This window comes from Engystomops pustulosus, chromosome 10, assembly GCF_040894005.1.
Source record: "Engystomops pustulosus chromosome 10, aEngPut4.maternal, whole genome shotgun sequence".
Taxonomy (NCBI): Eukaryota; Metazoa; Chordata; class Amphibia; order Anura; family Leptodactylidae; genus Engystomops; species Engystomops pustulosus.
Window position 1 is genome coordinate 30,504,019 of NC_092420.1, and position 16,982 is coordinate 30,521,000.

Sequence of the window (16,982 nt, forward strand, 5' to 3'; positions counted from 1 at the left end):
ATTTTAGAGAGGGAAGCCTGAAAATTTACTTTTGGGTCATCCTGGATGTGCCTAATTCTCACACTAAAGATGTTACTGTGACCTCGGTAAAGGCAGCACTGAATCGTGTCTTACAGGTGAAATCTCAACCTACAGGGACCTATATATATGACCAGTACCATGTGGACCCAACATCACTGGATATATTAGGTAAGTACATTGTGTATACCGTAAATATAATAATGCACCTATTCACAATACACCATATGCATACATTGGAGCATACTGGGGTTATTTTTTTCTTTCCACGTCAGTTTCGCACTGTATTTCTGATGGTAAATGAGATGGTTTCTCTGGGAGAAGTTGAATTGACTGGATCAGCATAGAAATCTCAAAATGCAGGTTCTTCTATCATTTACACACCGTAAACTCAGACTTATTCCAGCTGTGGCATGAAATTCATCGAGAATGATATTAAACCATTCACACAATTACATTTTAGTGAGTTAACCAGTTTTACGGGGGCTACCTCGCAATGTAGCTAGGAGACAGTGGTGTAACTTGAGGGGGTGTAGAGGGGGCTGTCGCAACAGGACCCAAGATGCTTAGGGGGCCCATAGGGTGTCACTTTCCTATATGAGGAGACTAGTACAATAAACCATACATTATAGTTGGTGCCTGGCAAAGACTTGGGGCACATCAACTTCAAGTTACACCACTGCTAGGTGCCACATTCCTCTCTGTGGAAGAACTTTGCATAAATTCTCTTATGGTCTATTGTCCCAGATCAGAATAAAGGTGGTCCCCTACTTAAGGACACCCGACCTACAGACGACCCCTAGTTAAAGACGGACACCTCAGCCCACTTTAACCTCTGGTGAAGCTCTCTGGTTGCTGTACTATAATCCCAGACTGCAATGATCAGCTGTAAGGTGTCTGTAATGAAGCTTTATTGATAATCCTCGGTCCCATTACAGCAAAAAATTTTGAAACACCAATTGTCACTGGGGCAAAACATTTTTTGTGTGGATCTACCATTATAAAATATACAGTTTCGATTTACATACAAATTCAACGTAAGAACAGACCTATGGACCCTTTCTTGTATGTAACCCGGGGACTGCCTGTAGTATAAATTTCAGTATAAATTATGAGTTTTTCTCAACAGCAGTTTGACCAGTTTTACGGGGGCTATCCTACAATGTAGCTAAGTTGCAATCTTTTCCTTATCCCTTCCTAGAAAATGTATTTGTATATTTCCCTAAATCCCAACAACAAAAGGGTGACATAGCAATAAAATGTCATTTTTATTATTCATATCTTAAAGGAACAAACATATGTCACCCTACAACATTACGGCCACCAACACTACAAATCAAAAACTGGAAGACACGATAGCTAATAGCAATGCATCGCTCAAAACCCAGTAAATGGAGGCACATAAGCCTATAAATAAGTTAGATCTTACCAGTATTATTGGGGAAGGAGGTATAAATATGTGGGGAGGAAATGATTGAAGCCTTCAGGGATCCACCAGGTCAGGAGGAAGATGAATACCGTAAAAAACAATAAAAACCCATTTTTTTAGGGTATTCTAGGTTTCCCGTTACCTGTCAGGGACATCTTGGGACTGTCCTAATAGGGGCAATGAGCAGTTACACTTTATTGCTATATCACCCTTTTGTTGTTTTTTCAGGTGTTGTTGGTCATAACTTGGTTACTACTAACAGATTGACAGGATTTGGCTTTTTGACCATCTCTAATTTTGGGTTTTAGTTTCGCAGAATTCCCAGCCGAGTATCAATGCCCCCCTTCCCCTCTCTAAAAAGTATGGGTTTCCTTCAACAAGAGTTTGACATTCATTTGGCAAATATTGCAGCACTAATACAGATTGTTCAGTTTAAAAAAAAATATTGAACCTATAAAAATGAAGAAAACTTACCCAGCAGTCTTTTTGGCCAGGGATCCATCCCTACCTTAGTCCTATTGGTCCCTGAATGCAGGCATGCATAACAGTTGTGAAGCATATAGTTGTTAATTGGCTACAATGGTCACATGCCATATGGTTACTGGGAGGACCAATGAGGAGGCAAGGTTTAAAAATAAAGAAATAAGACAGCTACGGTAATTAATATTAGTTTTTTATGACAATATTGCTATAGTAAATCTTTATGTATGTTACTCATCATTTACATTATGGTTTTCCTTTTTGCTTTTTTTTTTTGTTTTTTTTTTTTAAGCTGTTTGTCCGTTAATTTCCTTTGAATTATGTTTCCAGAGGCCACCATACAGAACATGCAGCTCTTCTCCTCCAGCACTGGTAGGGCGTCCGCCTCATCTGATGCTTACGTCAGATTTCCCTGAATCAAAATGAAATGATAACTTGCAAAAATATTCACAAATATCTTAGCCTCTGGGGAACTACCCTTTTCAAGTTCCTGCTGCTGTTCTGCTCTCTTAAGATACCGTAGCTAGCAGTCTGTCACATTTTCCATACCACAACCGCTATAACCACTTCCAGGTTTCTTCTGAAGAGGTTGTGCACCTACCTTGCTGATGATGGCAGGTAGACAGCCAAGGATAGTATACTGCCTTCCTAATACCACTATATTTCCCCTGTCTGATAGGAGGACTATAGGGGAAACAGGGTGGTAATATAAGATGAATGGTCTCCTCCACCAATGCACAATAAATACAACAGAAGTGCTCTACTTAATATTACAGAAATGGCATAATGGTCACTGTTGTGTTAAAGGGGTTGTCCAGGAAAAAAAAATCTTATATATGACCGGGGAGCTATAAAAACAATAGACCTCTTAATTCTCACCTCTCGCCATGCTCCTATTTAGCCACAGAGCCGCAGGTCACAGCTGTATCTCTCTTTGTATATGGACGGTAGTACCATCCCAATCACAGCCATGTGCCTGCTACAGCCTGAAACTCTTGCAAAAGACGGTGCTTGGCTGTGGTTGGGACGGCACACATGGTGCTTCATTCCAGAATACCAAGGGTGAATGTCAGTAGATATTGTGGAGCAATAATAAAGGAAAGCTGTGGTCATGTATGAAGCAGAACTAAGCTACTATGAGTGACAGGAGGTGTAGCAATGTAGAACCACAGGTGTAGCAAAGCAAGTTTGAACATGGGTATAGCAGGGTTATGTTGCTATAAGGGTCAGATTATAGGAAGAGCTCCAGTTGTGCACACCCCAGGGCCCCCACCACTTTGCTCTTTATAAGGCCCCAACTAGCAATGTCCAATAGTCATCTCACAGCTGTAACCCGACTGTCTCTGGGAGTGGTGATAAACAGCGAGACGCACCGCATGTGCACCTAACTCTAAACTCTGACAGTGACTTTCTGGCTCTGTCAGTTAGAGCATGCGCGCCCAGCCGTGCTCACTTGTAGTCTGCATGCAGCGTGCATTTCAAGATGCTTCACGCAGATTGACACCTGATACCTACCCTTCCACCCCTCACCAGTTGCCAGCCCAGATGTAGCCAATCAGTGTTAGGTTTACTTTCTCACAGATCACTTGGCCCTCGCAGGGAACTGTCATTGGTGTAACAAAGTTTGACCATGTGTATAGCAGAGTTATGCCACTTTTACAGGATAGTAGCCACCTGCAGCAGTACAGCTTCTATGCAGTAATGGGTTGCATGCAGTAGCACAAAACATTAAAAAATGTAAGTATAAAATGGACATACGGAAGACTTGCTTGCCATAGTTTTCAGAAAAAGACAAAAATTACTCTTTTTTTTAAATAGCAATTACAAAATTATAGAATGTACAAAAGAGAAGAAACTTTAACCTCTGTATATATATGTAGCTCTTAACCCCTATATTAACATTATGCTTTCATTGTGTCAATTTCTCTTTAATTAGAGCTTCGTTTGCCTAATTTTATTACTATTTTTATTACTATTATTATTGTTTTATTCATATCATTATTAAATTATTTGGCAAATATCAAAATTGATTTGTACCAGTAAGGTATTTAGAGGAACATAGAGCAAACATAACAGGATAAATATACAAAGTTGTCCTATTTGATACAGTTGTAAACACTAGAAAAAAACAGCATTGAAGCTAGGGGTGGCCCCAATGCCAGGCTGGCTCCACCAGGCACCATGGAGGTGTCACCACGTGTTGCTGCTCTCTGAAAGGGAGGATAAAATGGGAAATAAAAATAATAAGTCAGGGTCTGCAGTGAACACTTTTCTTCTTTACTGTAGAAATTCAGGTACAAAGCAATACAAGCAAATCAAAGGGCTGACTTCAGCTATCTCCTCCATGGCAGAAAAAGGGTTAATGATAAGGAAAGGCCTGGGATAACTGTTCCTCTCTTTCTCAAAAGGCTGGTCACAGGCTAGGACCCCAGGGTCAATGGCAGAGTATCCCCATCTTAGCTTCTTATTCTGGTCCCTCAGATAGACTGGAAGTCTTCTCCTCCAAGCTCTGTTCCCGATCTATAGAGACTGCAGCCTAAGACATGTCCCCTAACTGCAAGACACTAAGAACTGGGGCTATTCTCCTCATACACTACTGGGGGAGAAGTGGTTGCATTTTAGCACAAACACAATGACAAAGTGTTTTCCCATAGACTTTCATTGAGTCTCAATAATATTCAAATATATTCTAAATTATAAAAACCTTTTTGAGACAGCACCTGTCACTCTAAAGGTCACGCTGTCTGCTTGATTTCTGAGAGATAGAGATATACAGTCAGAAATGTCTCTCAGTGTTCATTAACCCTTTCTGTGGGTGTATACTGATGCAGTAATAATGTACAGAATGCACATAACAAAACACTATAGATAAAGTTTAATGCTCTTCTAATCCAGGGCACTACACTTAATTTAGGGTATGGTCACACGTACCGCTACCGGTGCATTTACAAGCGCAATGCTAGTGCAAGGGCCATGCCTCAACCCGATCTCTTTAGGGTTTCCAGGGAAACCCATGCAATTCCTTACCCATATATAACAATCTAGACCAACAAACCCTCAGGCTTCAGTATTTAGAAGCAGGGCAGGTTAACTGACTATAGGCAAGACCCTGAATTCTTTCTTTATTTAGATGCCAAACTGCCTGCGGTGCCATCTTCATAGAGCAGTCTAGTAAATATCAGACTGGCTATATAACTATTTAATACTTTTTTACTACTATACAACCGACTTGAAAGTCTTGAAATGATATTTTGCCTTTGCCTCTCTCCTGCAGCCTGCTATAGGCACAGCATTGTGCGGGCTGGCCAAGAAATCCGCTTATCGGGTCCTGACTACACTTCTCCTACCTGTGTATGGCATATACAGGGTCCTCCTGGTCACCTGCTGCGACTGCGACTCAAGTGGACACGTTCAGACTGTAGAGACCGCCTGGCCATGTACGATGCAGCTGCCCCGCTTGATACTCATATCATCACTTCGTAAGTCTTACTTTACAACCAGCCATATACATAGTTGCCGAGGTACTTGCCACTGTATATGATTTATTATATTAGTTCATACTCCATAATACATATAAATTATTTTATTACTCTAAAGATAATCAGATGTATCATGTTAATACTAAGGACATAACTAAACCTTTGAAGTGTATTTTGCTTTATTTTAGAAATTAGTAGTGCAGGTGATAATAGTAAACTTTGTAATATGCTTCATTAAGTAAAGCAGGTTCTCTGTGATTTTTGTTCTACTCCTTCTTTCTCCTGTAATGAGAAATGTATCTGAAGTACTGTATAGAGCATAGAGTTAAAGAACGTTGCCAAAGTTCAACTCCTTCCATATCAAGGAAATATTTCACTTAATGATAAATCTCGCCGGGTGATCAGACTAGGTACTGTCTGTAAAGAGTTAAGTCATCAGATATTTTATTGGGCTGTCAGTGGATACAGGGCAGAAAGCTTATTTATACATAACTGCTTAAATAAGGAAGAAAGGCAGAGGAAAAAGAAGGGCACAGATTTCTATAATAAAGTATAAAACAAAGTTTATAATTATCCCCTGCACTATTAATTTATGCAAGTTTGTTAAAAGTTTAGTTACGCTTTCGAGAATGTTAACTAGTTGGTTTTAAACAGGCTTATTGTTGTAAAAAGTCATAGTAACCACACCTTTAGGTCCCCTGCTGTTATCTGTAGCTGCTCCAACTCCCTCTCTCCGGGTCGCCCACACAGCCAGTTATGAAATTTACAGCCGGCTCTGCAAGCCGGTTAGAAGCAGGGCAGAGAGCCATCTCCATCCCCCACATCGAGTCAACCAACAGCGTGGCATCTCTCCTGCTTGGACAGTCAGCACATCTGGGGCGCCAAAATGGGGGTCTAGTGGAACAGTGTTCAAGGCCCCCCCCCCATTTTCCTATCAAAAGGGGGGACCCAAGGCACTCAGAGTACCCACTATACCCCCCATTCCCGGGCCCCATATGAGAAAATAAAATCTATACTCACCTTTCAGCTTCTTTTCCCCAGCCCCCCAGCTCCGTCTTCTGCTCTTCTGGCCTGGGTGCATCACTATGACGCTGTGGTGTTGTTTGATGTCATAATGTATGTGCCGTGCGGGCCCTTACACTATGACATCACGCGTGACACTGCCATGTCATAGTGATGCGCCCAAGCTGGAAGAGCAGAAGATGGAGCCACTGGGTCGAGGAGAAGAAGCCGAAAGTGAGTATAGGTTTTATTTTTTTCAAGAGGAGGGGGCATCTGGCAGGACATTTCATTAAAGGGGGAGTTTGGCAGGACATTTCATTAACGGGGGCGTTTGGCAGGACATTTCATTAAAAGGGGGGAGTCTGGCAGGACATTTCATTAAAGGGGGGGGTGTCTGGCAGGACATTTTTATTAAAGGGGGGGCATCTGGCAAGATATTTCATTAAAAGGGGCATCTGGCAGGACATTTCATTAAAGGGGGGCATCTGGTAGGACATTTCATTAACGGGGGTGTCTGGCAGGACATTTCATTAAGTGGGCATCTGGGAGGACATTTCATTAAAGAGAGGCATCTGGGGTTGACATTTCATTAAAGGACATCTTTCACCAGGATAAAGGATTGTAAACCAAGCACATTTACATGCTGATGTGTGCCTCCTCTGGCAGGATCTTCTCTTTTTTAAGCTTCTTATTGCCTTGTTTTGAAGATAAAAAGGCCTTAAAAATTATGGAAGTGGTACTGAGGGACTCAGAGGGGGCATACATCAGCATGTAAGTGTGCTTGGTTTACATTCCTTGATCCTGGTAGTAGATGTCCTCTAAAGGGGGGCATCTTCTGTGAACTGGGGGGAGGCTGACTGTGGACTGGGGGGCTGACTATGGACTGGTGAGGCTATCTATATACTGAGGGGACATGTGCAGGTGCTATTTATACACTGTATGGGCATGTGCAGAGTCTGGCTCAAAAATGTTTTAGTCAAAAAAAATTGTATATAATGTTATGTCTCAATGTGGGAATGGACACTGGCTACCCACAAAAATCTTCCAGTCACGGGCCCCAAAATTCCAAGTGCCCCCCCTGCAGCACATACTATATGGCAAGCAGTGAGGTAAGTATGTGTAAGCCTTAATACATCATTCTCAGTCCTTTCTCCCTCGGCGGAGGGCGGAGGGAAGCCCTGCTTCCTGGAGTTGTCGGTAGAGAGATGGGGGAGGGGCACAGCACCAAGGAGAAAAGCACATTGAATGCAGAAAATAAGAAAGGATGCCCTGGGTGCTGGGGTGCAGATAATAAACTTTAATAAACTTTTGTATGTTTATGTATGTAAGTGGAAACGATGTAAAGCATTTAAACTGCATTTCCATAGGAGCCAGGTGGCTCCGTCACTTTGATCTCCATAGGAGCGAGGCTTGGTCACATTGACCTCTATAGGAGCCAGGGGGCTTGGTCATGGTGATCTCCATAGGAGCCAGGTGGCTCGGTCATGTGATCTCCATAGGAGCCAGGTGGCTCGGTCATGTGATCTCCATAGAAGCCAGACGGCTCGGTCATGTGATCTCCATAGAAGCCAGGCGGCTCGGTCATGTGATCTCCATAGGAGCCAGGGGGCTTGGTCATGGTGATCTCCATAGGATCCAGGTGGCTCAGCCACGGTGATCTCCGTAGGACCCAGGCGGCTCGGGCTTGGTGATCTCCATAGAAGCCAGGCGGCTCGGTCATGTGATCTCCATAGGAACCAGGCGGCTCTGTCACGTGATCTTAATAGGAGCCCGCCGGCTTAGTCACGGTGATCTCCATAGGAGTCAGACGGCTCGGTCAAATGATCTCCATAGGAGCCCGAATCGGCCGTGGCAATTTCCGTAGGAGCGAGGCTCAGTCAAGGTGATCTCCATAGGAGCCAGGCGGCTTGGTCACGGTGATCTCCATACGAGGCAGGTGGCTCGCCCACAGTGATCTCCACAGGAGTGAGGCTTGGTACGTTGGTCTGCATAGGAGCCAAGTGGCTTGGTTATTGTGATCTCCATAGGAGCCTGGCTTGATCAGTCTGTGACCTTGCATCTGCTTGCTTGCTGCTGTTTTTGCAATTACTTTATGCCCACAATCTACAGTCGTGTGCTTGATGGTTGCAAAAATTCCATATTAAATGGATTTTAGATTTAAATAGTCTAATAATAAAAAGCTCATTTTGAATATTTTAGTAGTTGATTAGACTAGGTCATTTTTGTACACACCACATGACAGGACGGACTTCTTGCTCCCAAAGTTGGGAGCCTGCTGTTAAAAATTTCAATCCCATCCGTGGTTAGGCTCCACAAGATTTTCTAACAGTGAGGAGGATGCTTACAGTGATTAGTTGACAGAATCAATTATAAAATGAATTCCCCTGGAGGATGTTATTCAGCTTTTCTCTACTTTGTGAAAGACGAAAGAGCAGAATACGGTTAAAAGATCAAGATTTCATGTAAAAGGTTTCAGAGGAAAATGCGTTGGTGTGGGAAATGAAGATTTCTTATAACCACCTTCTCTGTGTTGATTAAACTTATGGTTATAAATCCCAAAAAGTACTTTTCACCAGAAACATGAATGTAACCTGGAAATGTTGTAATATGAATAACGATAATAGCTACACATAGTACAATAAATGCTCCAATTATCTCCTAGCAAATAGCAAACTCTTCTTGGACTTGTATCTTCATCTCTATCTAATGTGCATTTCTTTCTTTTTTATTATATAGATTTATATATCTTATACTTTTTATCTTTTTTTTTTCTTTACTTTATAGTTTCATTGTAATAACTTAATTTCAGATTATACCAATCTTCTTGGACAATGGTGATGTAATGTATTATATGAAAACTACTTTACCGGTGGTAGAGTGTCTTAATTAGGTTGCTTTTTGAGGGGATGGGGAGACTGTTCTTTACAGCTTTTATTGCATGTTTAATAACGAAATATGAACTTTGTAAAAAGTGCTGGAGGCGGACAGACTGATGGCGCCCGAGCACCTCTCGGCTTCCCCGGACTTTAATTTATGCACGCCTCCACTGCAAACCTCCTCCTGCTTCTGTCTGGGAAACTGGGAGAGAGCACATGCCCCCCTCTCTCCATGCCCTGGCCCTCTGACTGCAGCAGGAGGAGGCTTGCAGTGGGGGCGTGCATAACTTAAAAGGCGGGGAAGCCAAGAGACAGCTGGTAATCTGGTGGTAGCTGTCCTTTAAAGTGACCCTGCATTTCAAATTTATAATGTAATCAAATACATTCATTCTACGGGATATATACCTAGCGCCCTGAAACTAATTGTTCTATTTACCTGTCAGAAAATGGCTGCCAAAGATTTTGATTTTGCATAGTGTGTAAGGAAGTTTTCCAACTTTAGGATATTGAGGATCTATTTAGAGGAGAGGTCATCAATTTCAGGTTGGTGGGGGGACCCCCATGTATGCAGTGACTGCCATCTTGGAGCCAGGCAGAATGTAAAAGTGTCCACTCTTCACTAAAGTTAAATCATTTTATTTATTTAGTTAGTAAAACATGTGGGGGCTTGGCAAAGGTAGAAGAAAAAATTGTTACATTACAGCTCCTTATGTGGTCAGCAGTCATAAGACAGCTCTGAGCTCAACCGTCAAGGGGGCAGGCCCCAATGAAATCCAACAGTGACATCACCAGGGCTGGGAGCCACAAACAAGGAAGGGGAGATAGAGGTGGAAGATAAAAGTCTTTTTTTATACCTGCCACTGCTAACAAGTGGTTCAAAAAGTATAAAAAAGATCACCCCTATTAAAATCAATGTTTCTCCTTTCATGATAATACCAGAGCCAAACAAATTTCAAACACGTTCCAGTAAAGCTACAGCCATCACAATATCTATGAGACCTTCTTAACTGGCAGCATAATACATAGTGATCTTGTCGTACATATCCCTGTATAAAACTAAATACAAAAGTATTTAGGAGATACAAGCAACAGGTGAAAGTTATAGCAAAATAGGTTGGAGGACTGCCTATATAACATAAATTTACAGTGTTCTGTGAAACAGTCCCCATTCTCTTTGTACACAGTTCAGGACTGACTATGAGGATCTCTAGTACTTCTGCTTTGTAAGGGAGTGCCCAAACAGAGAATGGGGTGTGTGCTCCTGAAATGGGCAGCTAGGAAAGGCTCAGAGAATATTGCGACTTTCTACCTAGTTCAGAAAAGTCCTGTTGTCTGTGAAAATTGCTCTTTTATACTTAGTTCAGAAGTCTTGTTTCGGAGAATTTTGCGCTTTTCTACCTAGGTCAGTAAAGTCTTGTTGTTAGAGAAAATTGTGCTTTTCTACCTAGTTCAAAGTCTTGGTCAGTAAGAACAGTGCACAAAAATATCTGGATCAGCAAAATGTAGTCAGTGAGAATAGTGCTCACAAATACGTGGATCAGAAAAGTATGGTCAGTTAGAATAGCTATCACAAATACCTAGATCAAATATTTGCATGCTATTTTCTGGGCCGGAATTTTATACATCTGTGACCAATAATTCATTAAGTTCTGCAGAAACTATATCATATTGATCAATTTTTGCTTACTACATGACCAAACAATCGAGCTGCATCCCTAGAAAGGGAGAAGTGTTATATATTGATTCCTCTTTGGTGAGGCTGTTACTCCACTGGGAAGGTCCCATGAAGAATTAATATGATGCCGATGAGGACAAGCATAAATGTCTTGGTTTCTGTACCCAATGGTTTGAATGTACTGGTGAAGCTTCTCATCCCGCTTCTTGTTTTCCCAGATCTGACAACCCCTGAGCTAGGGCTTTTCATTAAATCAATGACACAGCTTGCATGTTTCTTCATCATTAGTAACAACAGATTTGGCCCTTGAATAGTGGTCATTCTCCATTGAGATATTATCAATTCTACATTGAATATAATCAGTCAAAGAAAATAAGTGAAGACTTAAACACCAACATTTTCAGGAAAACTGTAATGAATGATACATGTAGCATCAGTAATGTGCAGGATGGGAGCATGGGAAACACCAGGACCTTCCTCTCACCGCAATAAAAAATGTAATGGGTATCCAGATGCATTTTTGGTTGGCTCATCTCTAAACAAAAAATAGGTTGGATGAAGTACTTAAAATAATAATTAATATAAACTAAAAATGTAAGAAAAGAAATAAAAAAAATTAAAAATAAATAAAATGAAATAAGTTTAGACAAGCATCAGAGGTTGGGGGGGAAGAGGAGTTGGAGGTGGATGTGGTAGTATAAGTGGAAGAGGCAGAGGAGGAAGCTACCAATGCAGCAGGAACACAATGCAAAGTGAGCACGGCCACAATGTGGAATGCCATGTTCACTTCTCTTCAGTCTCCACCACCATCGGATGGGGCACTTAGTATCAGGAGGCAAAATGTGACTCAGATGGTAGAGGATTATCTGTCTAGACTTCTACTGGTACTGAAGGAAGGGTTCTCCCTGTTCAATTTCTGCTTGGAAAAATTGGACATTTGGCCAGAGCTTGCCCTCTATGCCTTGCAGGTGCTGTCCTGCCCTGCAGCTAGTGTGCTGTCAGGACGTGTTTTCAGTACTGCTGGTGGTGTCATCACTGATAAAAGCATCCGCCTCTCTACAGCCAACGTGGACATCCTAACTAGAGATAAGCGAGCACTAAAATGACTCGGGTCAAACTTTTCCCGATGCTCGAGTGCTTGTATCGAATAACGAGCCCCATTGAAGTCAATGGGAGACTCAAGCATTTTTCACTGAAAGAACAGATTGAAAGAATACTAAAGAAGAACACATTGCAGATGTTTGCAGATGTTTTCACTGAAAGAACACATTGAAAGAACGTGGTGAAGAACACATTGCAGATGTTCCGTACATCTGCCAACTTATCCGAAGACACGAGCGCCGAACGGTGTTCTTCACAATAGTATATGAAGAACATTATGTGTAAAGAAGACATTGCAGATGTATGGAAACATCTGCAATGTGTTCTTCACACATATTGTTCTACATACTATTGTGACGAACACCGTTCGGCACACGTGTCTTCCGATAAGTTAGCAGATGTACGGAAACATCTGCAATGTGTTCTTCACTGTGTTCTTTCAATGTGTTCTTCACTTAAATGATCCTGTGTTCACTGTGTTCACTGTTTTCATTGTATTCTTCACTGTGTTTCGTTAACTAAATGCTTGTTATCGAGCCGGCGAGATACTCGTCCGAGCAACGAGCCGTTTCAAGTACTCTAATACTCGAATGAGCATCAAGCTTGGACAAGTATACTCGCTCATCTCTAATCCTAACATTTTTTGAGACAAACCAAGCATGGATCCCACGCAATTTGGTTTTGCCAATGTCTGAATAAATTCCCAGAACATCAACCTTCGATTCCGGATTAACCCCTTTGTGCACCCGGACCATTATGTCCTGGTGCTGCAGGGGGTGTGTGGAGAGAGGTTACAGGCTGAGCTCTCTCCAAACACACTGGGTGTCAGCTGCATTATACAGCTGACACTGCCTGTAACTGCCACTGTTGCAGCAGTTAACCTGTTAAGTATTGTGGTGGAACCCTACCACAGCACTTTACATTGGTGCCTATGGGTACCGCCATCTTGGATGGCTGATCTACTCCCCCCCCCCCCTCAGTTGCAATGGCTGCTTACAGTCTCAAAGAGACTTGTAGGTTTGCCATGTATAATGATCTCTTGTAGCCTGTCGATGGCAGGCTATTAGAGATCATCAGTAAAATTGCTATATACTGAAATACAGTAGTATTGTTGGTATATATTATGAGGGTTAGATGAGGGTTATATATTGTAGGGTTAGAGTACCCTAGAGGGTCTAAAATAATAGTAAACTTTAAAAACAAAAAAAAACAATAGTTGAAATCACCCCCCTCTCCCTAAAACATATAAATAAATTAAAAGTAAAAACCATATACATGTTAGGCATCACCTCATCCCAAAATGCCACTTCGATCAAAATATAAAAAGATTATTCCTGGCCGTGAACACTGTAATGAAAAATGTCCAAAACGCCACTTTTCCACCATTTTTACATCCATGGATATTTGAATAAAAAGTCTCGCCAGCTCGTACCGTAAAAAAAAAAATGGCACGACATCTTACATAGGTCCAATTTTTTTTAATCTACTAAAACCCAATAAAACCTACATAAATTTGTTATGCTTGTGATCGTACCGACCCAAAGAATAAGAGGAAGTGTCATTTGGAGCACAGAATAAACGCAGGGAATGGAGCACAAGAATATGCTGCAAATCAGTTTTTTGTCAATTTCACACCACTTGGATTTTTTTCCCATCTTTCCAGTACATGGTATGGAATAGTAAATGGTCCCACTAAAAAGATAACAAGCAGATAACAAGCCCTCGCACATCTCTGTAAACGTAAAAATAAAAGACGCATAGGGGCTGAGTCCTGTAAGGGTTAATTCAGGATTAATGAAACTTCAACTTCAAATTCTTTAATTCTGGATTAATGTAACTTCAAATTCAATTATTTTTCAATTTCAGTGTCCTGGAACTTCCACTTCAATTATTTTTCAATTACGGTTTATTGAATTTTCAATTCCGGATTTCTTCAACTTTAAATTGAAAATTTTTAAAATTCCAGATTAATGGAACTTCAAATTCAAATATTTTTCAATTTCAGATTAATGGTTCTTCAACTTCTAATTTTTCAATTCCGGATTAATTTCAAATTACATTTTTTATGTTATTATTTCTAGCCCTTACTACCTCCATTTAACAGCCATTTCTGGCCCATTGATTTCAACAAAACTCGTCTTGGAGTCCAGGACCAAGTTTTAATCCAAATTTCGGACAATCCAGTCAAACGCAAGTTTTTCAACCAACCCGCTCATCTCTAAATGTGACATAATAACACCTTGTTGTGTCAGTGTCCCATTGTAACATTGCCCCATTGTGATATCTTCATATTGCTCAAATGTAAAAAAAAGCTTCACTGTTACACCACAATACCCCTTTGTGGCATTACTATTGTGACAAGATCTGTAGTGACAATGTCCCTTAGCAGAATGCACCATGTTAAAATGCCCAATTTTGACGGTGCCGAATTGTGACATCACAATGACCCATTGGGATAATGCTTCATTTTAACATCACTGCACCTCATTGTGACATAGCAATGCCTGAATGGGACATTGTTTGATTGTGACATCACTATGACCAATTGTGACAATGCCCCAATGTGAAAATGCCTAATTGTTACATCACAAAATCAATTTGTGGCATCAGCCCATTGTGACAAGCTCCATTGTGATGTTACAATAATCCATTATAGCAATACTCCATACACAAATATACACTGGAGATAAAAATGAGAGAACACACATTTTCCTAAATCTCAAGGTCAATGTGTAATCCTATGTAAATGTATCCTAAGTATACAGAATACGGTCAAGGCCTTTTGTTATCTTTGTTATCTTTTTCTTCGTTTCTAGTTTTGTTTGCTCTTAACTGTCACACCTGGGGAGGTTCCCCTATGTCATATTTTAGTTACTTATTTACGGGATTTACATATACATATATATTTACATGTACTAACCTGAAAATGTATGGAAATAAGATCTTACAATATAGTGAAATAGCAGAAATACTATGTCACCTTATTTAACTAATCTGTACATTGTCCATCGCAGATATTTTGGATTCCCTGCCACAAAAATATATGTATGTAAATGTATGTAAATCTGTATTGATTGTCAAAAAATGAATTAACTAAAAACTGTTCTTTAAAAAAAATGTATGTATTTAGAATAAAATTGTAAATGAGATCATTGTGAAAGAACACTGATCAAAATAAGAGAAGACTTTAAGATACCTACAAGCTATTGGTGTTAATCTGGCATCTGGCACTAATTTCCTTAATTATCTGACAACCTTAACTTTCCAGTTTTCACTGACTTTTTGTGATGTTCGAAATTGAATGAAACCCTGCAGCAGGTTGTCCCGATGAAGGCCAAAGGGTTTATCCTATCAGCCATAGCAAGAAAAGTCGGTTGTTTCAAGTCTGTGATTTCTAGAATATTCCATTTTTACAACATCACAAACTCATTCAAGTCCCCCAAGGAGGCTGGTCACCCTCAAAAGACAAATACTAAAGAGGAAGGGATAATGCAGAGAATCTACCTGGGTAATCATTTCAAACTTGTAGTTGGAATTGCTTGCCAGTGCAGCCTCTGTCTCATAATACAGTGTCTCATCTGCAGTGACCAAACCTCTTATTAGCGGGAAAGAATTCAAGGGCTAAACTCACCTTTGCTGAGGAGCATGCTGTGTGGACAGAGGAGTTTATAGTTCATTTCAGTGATGGAAAAAAAAATTTGGGAAATATTATGTTTTCAACAAACTGGGGAAAGACTAAACCCGAAGTGTTTAAAGAAGTCAGTGATAGTTGGTGGAGGAAGTGTCATGGTTCAGGGAATGTTTTCTGCAGCAGGAGCTGGATCTCTCATACAGCTACATGGCAGAGTATATGCAAGTGTGTATCAGAACCTTCTTCATCAATGCATTGTTCCTTTCTTGCATTCATCACTTATTCAGCCTGAAATTTTCATGCTGGACAATGCCAACTGTAAGCCACTGTTAGCACGGCAAAATGGGTAAAGCTGTTCCTTGAAAGAAAAAACATTGAAACAGTAAAATGGCCACAGCCCAGAAACCTGATCTAAACCCAATAGAAAACCGCTAGAAAAACCTTGGTGACAAGAGTTATGGCCAAGAAACACACAACAGTCACAGAACTGTGGGTGAGATTGAAAGAAAAGTGGATCAAAATCCCAGCAGAGCGGTGTGAGAGACTAGTGGTGTCCTGTGGCTGCAGATGTGCTGAAGTCATTCAAAGCAAAGGCCTGGACACTTCCTACCGATTGGGGACTATTGTAAACTTCAAAAAATGTTGTTATAATCTTTCTCTTTGTTACAGTCATTTCTGTTTTCTAATTATGATAAAAATATTTGCAAAATAAAGGTGTTATGTTTTTCTACTCACGTAATTTAGGTAAACACTGTTCTTCTGGCATAGTGTACCCCTTACAAAAATCCATCAACTGTTGATCAATGGAGATTACATTATTTCTGAAAAAATAAGTGATCATATACCTTAATGTCCATTTATACAGATACACAGCTAAATGTACATATATACAGATACAGAGATGTATACACATATATACTGTACACATACAGTATACACCTAAACACACATGGATACACACATTCCAAAATGCACATATATACACATACACACATGTCAGCACACATACGGACATAGACCAGGGCCAGATTTGCTGCAGATTTCTGCCTGCTGGTAGAAGGGGCATTGCTATACGCTTTGGTTTTTGGAAAAATGTGTATAGCTTATAGAAATGGCAGCATATCCACTAATATAGTTGCCAGTGCTGGCACCTATTCCCTACACAGCTTGGAGGAGCAGCTCTGGAGCACAGAATTGACATGTTTATTCATAACTAGCTGCTCATTTATTGGAATATCACTACTGTTTTTACTATTATGTTACCATTTATTTTTAGCATCTCTCATCTTTA

General features: G+C 40.6%; 1 protein-coding gene across 2 annotated transcripts in view; it reads left to right on the forward strand.

Annotated features, from left to right (window-relative positions):
* TMPRSS6 (transmembrane serine protease 6) overlaps nt 1-16,982 on the forward strand; it is a 62,695-nt gene that overhangs the window by 11,713 nt on the left and 34,000 nt on the right. The window contains exons 5-7 of one of the 2 annotated variants that reach the window (XM_072127337.1): nt 8-189; nt 2,258-2,299; nt 5,202-5,406. In XM_072127337.1, the coding sequence (XP_071983438.1) occupies nt 8-189; nt 2,258-2,299; nt 5,202-5,406 (429 nt within the window). The remainder of the gene's footprint in view (nt 1-7; nt 190-2,257; nt 2,300-5,201; nt 5,407-16,982) is intronic. The other variant, XM_072127338.1, reaches the window with a different exon arrangement.